Below are 11,957 nucleotides of genomic sequence, written 5' to 3' on the forward strand. Positions count from 1 at the left end.
TCCTTCTTACTTGTTAGAATCTATCCACTAAAATGTTGGGCTTATGTGGGCTGACCCATATTACTTCATTTAGACGACACTTACGTGGGCTTTTCGCTCGATAGCAGATAGTTTAAAATCACGCACTGGGGTTGGGCCAGCGCGCACTCGGCCCATGTTAAAAAGAAAGTACTCTTAGATAAATCAATAAAAATTTTGGGTCATTTACATATATACCATACAATTCTTATGTATTTAGGTAACTAACCTCTAAACATTCATACTTACATGCATACCAGTTAAATCTTCAACATCACCCCAGAAAAATCATCACCATCATAAAGTGCAGTCTACATTTTCATGCATAACTTTATGACACCAAGGTGTTATGTGGTATAAATATCAAAAATTGAGTGTTAAACATTTAAAAAATAAAAAATGTCTGGTATGTATGTAAATTTCCCTAAAGATTTAGATTTCACCCAACAACTTTAAATAGAAGCACATTTGCAATTCTTCTCAACCAATGTTCGCTTTCTACAGTGCAATCCAAACCCATTTATATTACAAGTTAGCAGGCAAAAACACAAGCTACAGCCACCCATTCTACTAGCATCTCTTCAGCAACACAAGAAAATAACAATATCAAAATCAACCTGATTACAAAAGCCAGAAGGACTAAGAAATACCTGATTCATTATCATCATCATCATCTCCAACATCAGCCTCCTTCACCTCCTGAATCATCTTCAGGACCTGCCACGTGGTCGGCCTGCTCTCCGGCGAAGACCGAACACAGGCCGCGGCAACATCGACTATCATCCTCAACCGTTCATCATCACCCCCTTCATCATCTCTCAACGAACGAACCCATGTTGGCAGGTCTGCAGAAACCAGGAGTTGGTGCTGCAATGGAGGTTTCCCTGTGAGAAGCTCCAGCAGCAGGACCCCAAAAGCGTAGATGTCTGACCTAGGCGTCAAACGCTGATTCGATTTACGGGTTTCGGGAGCTCTATATCCCGAATCATTGTTGCCAGGAACGACTGGATCGATAAGAAAGGAGAGACAATTATCGGTGAGGCAGGCTTCGAAATCGGAGCCGAGGAGAACGTTTGATGATCGGATGTTGCCATGGATTAATCTGGAGGCTTGGTGGATGTATGCAAGGCCCTGGGCAACATCTTCTGCAATCTTCAGGCATGATGTCCAGTGCAGAGGCTTAGCTCTGGTTGATCTTGAACCTTCAAAGTTAAGACATAAAAGACATGTTCATTTCTCATATTATGACTTGTACAAATTTTAAAATGGGGCATTTACATAATGACACACAATTCTTATAAATTTACACACCTAACGCCAAAACCATACCTTCTATAATTATACAACCCATATCTTTCATATGACATAAAAATATCACTGTCTTAACTCTTAAAAAGTGAAAACTTTTCATGTATAGGAATAGTGGTATATAATGTAAAAATTGAAGATTTGTTGTTAGACATGTAAATACTTAGTAATTGAGCGATCTGTATGTAACTCTTCCATTTTAAAATTAACTGTAACAAGGTAGACTCGAGCTCTGAAAACTCAAATTACTATGGTCTGCTCTGATCGGTCTTTCAGATGCTTTTGAACGATCAAAGGAATCTGTCACAGTACAATTAAATTGCCAAAAAGTAAATCTTTTTAATAGTAACTTTATATGACAGTTCTACAAACAGCCAATTTTTTACCAAAAGAATAGTAACACTTGACACAGAAGGGTAAATTCACAGATGATAGTAGTCTTTGAAAATATATTGCATCAGTTTATCATACACACAATCTGACGTTATTGTTAGTTCCATGTAACAGCTTAAACTTTCTGAAAAAGTAAAAAGCAGTTCAAATAATTTCCCTCCAAAAGAAAAAATGGAAATAGTTTTAAAATCTATGTAATTTTGTCTCTACAATATTGGTGAAAGGCAAAAATAAAAAATAAAGATTTTGGGGTCCCGAAGCCTTCAGTCTTATTTGAAACACATGCCATCAATTTGAGATTCCTTGAATTTTAGAAAAATGACCTAAAACATCAATAGCTGCAGGTATACATTTTTTATATACAATCGACTCATTAGTTGGAGAAATTTTTTTAGAATCAATTTTATTTCTAATTGGCATGAGAGCCTGGTTTCAACAACTCTACCTCGACATTTTGATATGTCAGTTTAGGACAACTCTTCATCCAGTTCACAAAATTCTGAAATTGTCATTGCTATTATATATTTCCTGTACAAGAAATAATATTTTGTTCCTTTTCGCTATTATAATTATATACGTTTTGTTTGTAAAAAGCTTCTGCAGGCTGTTTTTGATAAAATATGAATGACATTTGTAGGCTTTGGTTGCATATGCATTTATCCCTATGGGAATTAAACAGCTTGCTTTGCCTCTTGCTGGTGTCTGTAAGCAACTGATGGTACCATTCACTTAATTTTTACCAAATTCCAAGAATAGATAAGTTTCAAGTTGTAATATTTATGCTAAGTGCATTTAATCCAGCAAGCAACTAGATGATGAAAATTATAGCCTGAAAAATCCAGTAGATAGATTTCACTCCATTAGTTTTGTTGAGAACCTATAAAATTAAATTATATAAAAGTTTTGCTGAAAACAACTTACTAGCTAATCTATATAGTGAAATAACATTGCGACACTATATGTGTAAATATCTTAATCATGTGTTCACATCATCAGTTAATTATATATAGATAATAAATTTTTAGTTGTTCAAGTTTGTTGAGTTTTATAAATATAAATTTATGTTTATGTATACAATTCAAAGTGAAATAATTGAGCATAGAACTTAACGTCTAAGTGATTTATATTATTTGAATAATTAAAGATTAAACACAACATCCTAAATTATGAAAAGCATATAATTAAGTTTTATAAATCACATAAATAAATAAATTTAAATTAATTATATAAATACAGGAAATTTTTATTTCGCAATATTTTTATTATATTGTATAATTAGTTAGGATAAAATATGAAAATTGTATTTTTTCTAGTTCACCCATATGGATTAGAGAAAAGAACATAAATTGATAGTTTAATCATAAATATCTAAATGAATTTAAATGAGTTAGAATTTTAGCCCACAAAAAAAATTTGTCAATAAATTTGTAACCATCGAAAGCATGATTTTCATTAGTAAAGCACAACCTATGCTTATTAGCCGCAAATTGTTGAGATTGGTGGATCCCGGTCCACTATTGATTAAGGCAGCAAATTAAATTGTTTCTTCATTTAATTTCTTCTCTAAGACTCTTCTACAGTTTCCTTAAATGGAACCAGCCGCCAAACTCTCCTATTTTAGAATAGGGTCCAGCCTCCTGTTTGATTTCACGAATTAAAGCTTTGCAGAAGAAATTTGACTTCCTTAATTTCTTGATGGGCTTTTCTATTTAAAGCTACAGGAGTGAAGAATCAATTCTGGGGATTTCTCGGTTATTGCTTTTTTGGTGAGATCAAGCAATTGCAAGCAGCCGAATTCCTTGACTTATTTTCCCAGCAGATGCAAGTGTATGTGTGGCTGACGGGTAAAAACAAAAGGGATCGCAGAAGGCTTAGTTCTTCAGCAGTTGCTCTCTTGGAGAGAGAGAGGCAGAGAGAGAGAGAGAGGCAGAGAGAGAGAGAGAGAGAGAGAGAGTTCTTTCTTGAAATAATTAACGAGGTCGCCGGTGAAAATCCTCATTCTAATAAAATCCTCTGCAACACCGTAAACATAGACATTTTGTTGAACCATGTAAATCTGTGTGTTTCTGTGTTTTCTCTTTTGAGAATTTCTTGTTCTAATTTTTTGTTTTATTGACGTCATTTTTCACAATAATTGGTATCAGAGCCAAGATTCAGATCTGAGGAAACACGATGGCTGGAGATGAAGTGATGGTATCAGGGATCGAGAAATTTGATGGCACAGATTTTGGTTACTGGATAATGCAGACAGAGGACTATCTCTATGGGAAGAAGTTTCATCTTTAGGTACTGATAAAGCGACCAGAGAAGATGGATGAAGCTGATTATTTGGAATTTTTTGGATCGACAGGTTCTGGGGGTTATTTCATTAACTCTGTCGAGATCCGTGGCATACAACATCATCAAAGAGTGGACGACTGCAGATCTCATGACAACTTTGTCGGCGAATAATAATATACACTTGATGAAAAAGTTATGTAATTTGAAGACGACGGATAGAATATCTGTGACACAACATCTGCAAGATTTCAACACCGTCACAAATCAATTATCGTCTATTGAAATTGATTTTGATGATGAGATACATGCACTGATATTGTTGGTTTCATTGTCAACTAGCTAGGAAGTCATGAAGATGATTATTTGCAGATAAATCTTAACTGAAATATGATGATATTCGTGATTTGATTTTGGCTGAGGTGCGCAAAAAAGACCCTGGAGAGATCTCAGGTTTGAATTCAGCATTGAATATTGATTCTCGAGGAAGAGCACCAAACAAGAACTCAAACAGAGGAAGATCAAAACCAAACTACAGAGGCAGGAGCAAGTAAAGGCCTGGTCAGAAAGCAACTTGCTAGAATTGTGGCAAAACTAGTCACATAAAGAACTGTAGGAATCCCAAGAAGGAGAATGATAGCACAAATGTGGTAATTGAAAAAGCACGGGATGCATTATTGTTGACAGTTTACAGTTCTGTTGATGATTGAATATTGAATTCAAATGTTTCTTTCTATACATCTTCCCACCGGGAGTTAATGTGAAACTATGTTGCAGGTGACTTTGAAAAGATATATTTGGCTGATGAAGAAATTCTAGACGTGGTGAGGATGAGAGACGTTGATATTGCACTTCCTAACAAGAGCAAATTGACTTTGCAAAAGATTAAACACATTCCTGAGTTGAAGAAAAATCATTTATGTTGGTCATTCAGTAGTGTTCTCAGATAGCACTTCGAAGGTTACCAAATGAGCATTAGTATTTGATCAAAGTAAAAAAACTGACACAGTATATATGACTATAGGTTTACGCGATACTATTGCTACTACAGTTGCAAATACAACGACAAATTTGTGGCATTGCAGGTTTGGTCACATATGTCAGAGGGGCATGAAATAACTTCAGTCCAGAGGCAAGCTCTTAGAGCTGAAGTTAGTTGATCTTAGTATGTGTGAGTTGCATTATGGGGAATCAGAAGAAGATTAGTTTCTTGAAAAGTGAGAGAGCGTCAAAGGCAGAAAAACTGAAACTTGTACACATATATGTGTGGGGACCTTCTCCAGTGAAATCTCTTTGAGACTCTCGTTACTATGTCACGTTCATTGATGACCACAGCTGGAAGGTATAAATGCATTTCTTGAAGCATAAATCAGATGTATTTAATGTGTTCAATACTTGGAAGGTCATGGCTGAGACAGAGACTAACGTAAAACTGAAATGTTTGAGATCTGACCATGGTGATGAATACATTGATGGTTGGTTCAAGAAGTATTGTGCAACTTCAGGGTATCAGAATGGGAAAGACCATTCCTGGGACACCAAAACAAAATGATATTGCGGAGCGCTTGAACAGGACCATTAATGAGCGGGCTAAAAGCATGAGATTGTATGTCGGACCATCACCAACTTTCTAGTCATAAGCGGTCAGCACTACAGTTTACCTGATCAAGAGGAAGTCATTTGTTCCATTAGATTGTAAATTGTCCGATGAGGTCTAGAGTGGGAAAGAGATCAAATTTTCTCACCTTAAAACTTTTGGCTGCCTCTTATGTTCTTGTTAATCCTGTGGCTCGTAGAAAACTCGATGCTAAGTCAATGAAATGTTATTTTACTGGCTATGAAGACCTGGCATTTGATTATCATTTCTGGGATGATCAAGACCGGAAGATCATAAGAAGCAGGAATAATGAAAAGACCTTGTACAAGAACAAGTCTGGTACAGTTTCTGAAGTGGCTCCTCAGGAATCCAAGATGGTAAGATTTGATGATCTACCAGAGGTCAGTGCAGGATAGTGATGGAAGTAATGAGGAAAGTGGGTCTGGGGCACCCATTCTTATTGTTTCGCAGAAAATTTCAAAGTCGCCCACTCCTGCAACTACAGTTCACAGTTCAGTCAAAAATAGACGTTCTCCGCAGCGTTACTCATCAATCTTGAACTATATTATCCTGACAAATGACAGAGAACCATAGAGCTATGAAGAAATCTTGTAAGACATTCAAGCAAGTGGGAGCTAACCATGAAAGAGGAGTGAATTTCATCCCTGCCAGGAAATCAGATTTGGGAGCTGACAGAATTCCCACTGAGGAAGAAAACATTGCACAATAAGTGGGTGTATCGAGTGAAGACTGAACATGATAGCGATAAGAGATACAATGCTAGACTTATTGTAAAAGGCTATCAACAGCCCATACAGTGGAAGTTGTAAGCAGATACATGAGTAACCCAGGAAAGAGCTTGGAGGTACAAGACTATGTTGACGCTGATATATTTACTAACGGTGTTACTCTTGAGAAATTGAAGTTGTGTGCATGAAGATAGGGGCTTTGAGTTGCGGAGGTGAAGGATATCACTTTTGAAAAAAAAGGCGACACAATCAGTGGATGGTGCAATCATTGTCCCAGTCTCCAAGTGGAAGAATTGTTGAGATTGGTGGAGCCCAATCTACTGTTGAATAAAGCAGCAAATTAAATTGTTTCTTAATTTAATTTCTTCCCTAAAAGTCTTCTACAACTTCCGAAAATGAAACCCGCCAAACTCTCCTATTTTAGAATAGGGTCCCGCCTTCTGTTGCATTTAGCAAATTAAGGCTTCACAAAAGAAGAATTAAGGCTTTGCAGAAGAAATTTGACTTCTTTAATTTTTTTATGGGCTTTTCTATCTAAAGCTGTAGGAGTGAAGAATCAATTTTGGGGATTTCTAGGTTATCGGTTTTTTGGTGAGATCGAGCAAGTGCAAGCAGCTGAATTCCTTGACTTATTCTCCGGGCTGATGCAAGTGTGTGTGTGTGTGTGTGAGGCGTAAACGCAAAAGGGATCGCAGCAGGCTTAGTTTTTCCCTGGTTTCTTCTTCTTCAGCACTCTCCGGGCTGATGCAAGTGTGTGTGTGTGTGTGTGTGTGACGTGTAAACGCAAAAGGGATCGCAACAGGCTTAGTTTTTCCCTGGTTTCTTCTTCTTCTTCAGCAGTGGCTCTCGAGTAGAGAGAGAGAGGGGAGGAGAGAGAGAATTCTTTCTTGTAATCGTTGAGGCGGTCGACGATGTAAATCCTTAAGCTAATAAAATCCTCTACAACTCCGTGAACGTAGACAATTTGTCGAACCACGTAAATCTGTGTGTTTCTGTGTTTTCTGTTTTGCAAATTTCTCGTTCCAACTTTTCGTTGTATTGCCGTCATTTTTCACAACACAAGCTTGATGAGTATTTTATTACTTCAAGTAAAGCATACTTACCAACATCCTAATTATGAATTTCTCATCCCTAAAGCTAATTCGAATAAGAGATATGTGAAGAAACATAATACAAATACAAGACATTGCAGCTTGACTTAAAACACTTGAGATTGAAATATCTAAATCATTTATGATGCACCACATTCTAATAATTTTCTCATAACAATATGCTCCCTTCAAAATATATTATAACATATATAAGAATAAATGATCGACCATTAGATGATCCGATTAGGAGAGTAGATGTTTTAGATTCGACTTGTGTTAAGAAAGGCAGAGATAGACCTAGGAAGACTTTGGCTTCTTGTATTAAAAATGATCTTAATTTACTAGAACTAAATGATAATATGACACTAAATAGGACGCAATGGAGAAAAAGGATTCATGTAGCCGACCCCACGTAGTGGGATTAAGGCTTTGTTGTTGTTATTGTTGTATATAAGAATAAATGATCAATTAATGAGCTGTCGATCATGTGTATTCTAGAGGAAAGGTCAATTATGAAAGTAAGATATTTAATGTTTGTTACACGAAAGAACTGAGCCAAAGTCAAGTCTAAAAAGAAAGAAAAGAATAAAATATCACCCTAAGATGAATAAAAAAAAATCATGTGTTCCTTCTATAAAAAGAATAGACATAAAATAGAATTGTATCAAAGTTAAGAACTAGCTGATAAAAAACAAAAAAAAATCTCACTTGTCAATCTGAATCTAATATGATTGTTATTGTTTATAACATATGATGCACTAATTTTAATTTTAGGAAATATATTTATTATAGCATATAAAATATACAAATCCTAAGAAAATTAAAGTGAAGTAATCAGCACAACTATTTGATGACCCGTATGTGCTAACATGTAAAAGTTATTATGATATTTTATTTAAAACTTAGTGGTGTTTTTATTTAGAAATCAGAAAAAAAAAATTTGTATACCAAGATTTTCTAAGAATTTAATTTTAGTATCTAGACCTATGTTTTTTAGATTCTTCTTTTTAAGAAATTATATTTTCCTACATTATCAATCTGAACTTATTCAGAATAATATTTTATGAAGTGATCTATATTCAAGTTGATAAAAAAATATATGTTAAAATAAAACTGCCTCATGTTATGACATTTGAGAGTGGAACATATCTAAATAAATAGAAAGAAGTTAGTGAATAAAAGAGTGTTTCACAGTTTAAAAATTCATTGATTTTGAAACAAGTATAAATTGCATAAAAAGCAAACAGACAAGTAAATCAAAAATGAGTATCAAAAGAAATACAAATATATTGACAATTATATATATATATATATATGTTTTAAGTTGTTATATTTAGATTAAATTAGATTTAATTCCCAAAGGAATAGAAATATATGATGAACAGTAATATATATATATGTATCTTGCGCTTCACCGTTTCGTCGTCTGTGGCGCTTCGCTCGACTGCTCCGCCAGAGTTTCTGCTCGACTTCTAGCGTCTAGTTTGTAGGTTGCAGTCGCTGCAGTGCTTGTGTGAAGCACGCTAATAGCCTCAGAGCTTTCCCACATTGCCGCCCTCGCCGGTGATAAGCCTGTCAAACGCTCCTATTCTACAGTGATTCACAAACGCAGCTCCGCTTTCCACCTCGCAGATAGTCCGATATTCTCGCAGATATATCATGACTATGTTGGAGGACATGAAGATTGCAATCTCATAAAAAAAGTAGAGAAAAAGCCGAACAAACCAGCAATATTAAGAAGTCCTTAAAAAAGTTCGTGGAGAAACAAATTTCAACTCGTGCAGGAAAATACAAATTTACAATAGTTGGAAAGTTCCAATTAGGTTGCCCTAAGATGGCGATTATTAAGAAGGTTTTTGAAGATTTCAAACTGGTTGGAGATTGACAGGCAGGTCATTTCGACGGAAGACATGTTATGATACAGCTGAGCATAGAAAAAGATTACACAAGGATTTTCTCAAAGAAATTCATCACAATTAATGACAAATATATGAAATTGCTCAAATGGACCCCTAATTTTGATCCCAGTCAAGAACTCTTAATTGTACTTATCTGGTTCTTATTACCTGAACTCAAGCTTCAATTCTTTGATCTATCTATCTTATATGTAATTGAGACTATATTATCATTGGAAAATCTTTGCAGGTAAACTTACCTACAGTTCATTTCTCAAGGCCCTCTATTGCAAGGATTTTGATTGAAAGAGATATTACACTACCAGATCTAGAAGAAATTTGGTTTGGTTCTGCTCACAATGGTTATTGAAAAAAAATCATTATGGAACAAAAACCTTGTTACTGCAAGCACTGCAAGATATTTGAACACCAGCAGGAGAAATGTTTCAGATTGCACCCACAGATGAGAACCAATAGTCAAAAGCAGGAGAATGCAATTTATGCAACCCACGTGCCTGAACACGCTCTCAGCAAACCTGATGACAGCCAACCTGAGGAGGGAATCACCACAAGATAGGAGTTGGTGTCTGCCCCTGGGATCCCTTCTCCTGTCCATATTATAACGGATAATGTTCGAACCGAAAATCAGGATAGCCCCGTAGCTCCTATTCAGGAAGCATTAGGTGCAAAGGTGACAATTCACACTTTACATACACCACTGGAACCTATTGTTGTGACAACGACTGTCTTTCCTTCTACTGCGATTCTAATATCCAATCAAACCGAGGATCACATGAGTCAATCTTTAGATAAAGAATGACAGGTTTACACTTCTCGGCAGAATAAGAAAGCGGGGCTCACACTCCAACTTGGAAACTTAATGGATGATACTTTGGTTACTCCTGGCAATGACACGACTCTTCAAAGTTTGTTATCTGGCTCTTCTCCTAAAACTAGACGAAAAGGAAGGACTAAACTGGCTCGACCTTAGCTACTTGTTTTCTACATGTTTTAAATTTGTTTTAAATTTTTATTGAGTCTATCTGTATCTTTTTATTGGGGTATTATTGTACTTGGTATGGGTAGGGTGCCTCTATTGGGCCCTCTCATACAATCTTTATGTATTATATATATATATATATATATATATATATATATATATATACATATATTAAAGCCCAAAGGTTAATATATTAAATAAAAAGTAAGGTATAATTAAATAAAAAGTAGGGTACAGATAAATTTTGTGGGAGATCCCAAAAATGACACCCAACCTACACAAAAACCACCATATCAAATGGTTTCAAAAAAGAGAAAATAAAGTCAATACATAAGAGATCTAAAAAAATAAAAACCAAAAAGTGTCAAAATAAGAGTATCAGGTAGCTAGAGAGCGACCCAATTTTGTCTTGCCTCTGTATCTAGTTCTAGAGAAGGAGCCAACTAATAAATTGGTCACATGAGTGTCATTATCAGTAGTAACCAATGTATCATCCAATAGATTCCTTAGCTCGAGCCGTCCTCCGTTCTTCTTCTTCCTCCTCGTGCAGACCTGTCATTCCTCATCCGAGGATTAGCTCACCTTATCAAGAAAAATGGTATGAAGTGTGCAGAATATGTTTAGGTTGTTGAACATTAGAGACAACTACTTGTTGAACCAGCTGATCTTCTTTCAGGTCGAAAGAACACTCTCGTGTCTTGGCATTTAAGTGGGACTTCTTCAATAACGGTAAGTAGTACCAGCACATTTGGATCTGTATCTGTAGTAATGTGTTCTTCATCTGGAACTGCGATGTTAGAAAGAGGATCGGATTGCACCTTCTCAGCAAGGATGGTAGATGGCTAATCTTTAGCGATATTCAGCCTTAGATGAGAATGCAAGCGATAGCAAATATTATAACTGTGGTCAAACATACTACAATGAGAGCAATAAGGAGGACGTGGTTCTATTTCAACTTTTTGTCAATGCCCGTTGTGAATAGTGTCAATCCATATCTCATCCGAAGTTGGTTGAGTAATATCTCTCTCAACTAATACACAAACCACAGATGGCTGGTGACAGCAAGAGTAAGACTATCCATCTTGAGAGGCTTACCGGAAATAGTTGCAAAAGAGTAGTGGATTTCAATGTTCAACAGATGTAATTTTAACCCCGGAAACTTTATCCAAACTACAATGAGAGGGGACTTCGCTTTTGGATCAAAACCGACAGTCTACTTTAGAATTTTCATAAAACGATTGTCGATCTTGATAGTTTTTCAAGAGAAAATGCGAGTGTAATCGACATTGTGAGATAACTGAATAAGTATATGTCGACCATCAAGTAGGCTAATGTTTCAACTACCCAATAGTTTCATAACATCAAACTCCTTCCTAATGATCTCCAGTTTTGGGTGACCATAAAGGAATTTCCCCACAAAAGCAAAACACTAAGAGGACGTGAGAGTACCAGCTTCATCCTCTATGAGAATAAGTGCAGGCTTCCCATTTTTTTTTCAAGTTTTTTAATAAAATTGTGATCACCTCCACCTTCAAGAGCCTCGTGGAACGATTGTGGAACATTGCAGGACTTACCAATAGGAAAACCAGACTTTGAACCTTGAGGGGCACGAGCAGAATGGGCAAGTTG

General features: G+C 36.0%; 1 protein-coding gene across 1 annotated transcript in view; it reads right to left on the reverse strand.

Moving 5' to 3' along the window:
• Positions 1 to 427: 427 nt before the first annotated feature.
• The window catches only part of LOC110032498 (probable inactive receptor kinase At5g67200), a 38,158-nt gene continuing 26,628 nt past the window's right edge, over positions 428 to 11,957 (reverse strand). The window contains exon 2 of the mRNA XM_020736149.1: positions 428 to 1,220. Within this exon, the coding sequence (XP_020591808.1) occupies positions 658 to 1,220 (563 nt within the window). The 3' untranslated portion in view covers positions 428 to 657. The remainder of the gene's footprint in view (positions 1,221 to 11,957) is intronic.

Source organism: Phalaenopsis equestris, unplaced genomic scaffold (genome assembly GCF_001263595.1).
Source record: "Phalaenopsis equestris unplaced genomic scaffold, ASM126359v1 Scaffold000954, whole genome shotgun sequence".
Lineage (NCBI taxonomy): Eukaryota > Viridiplantae > Streptophyta > Magnoliopsida > Asparagales > Orchidaceae > Phalaenopsis > Phalaenopsis equestris.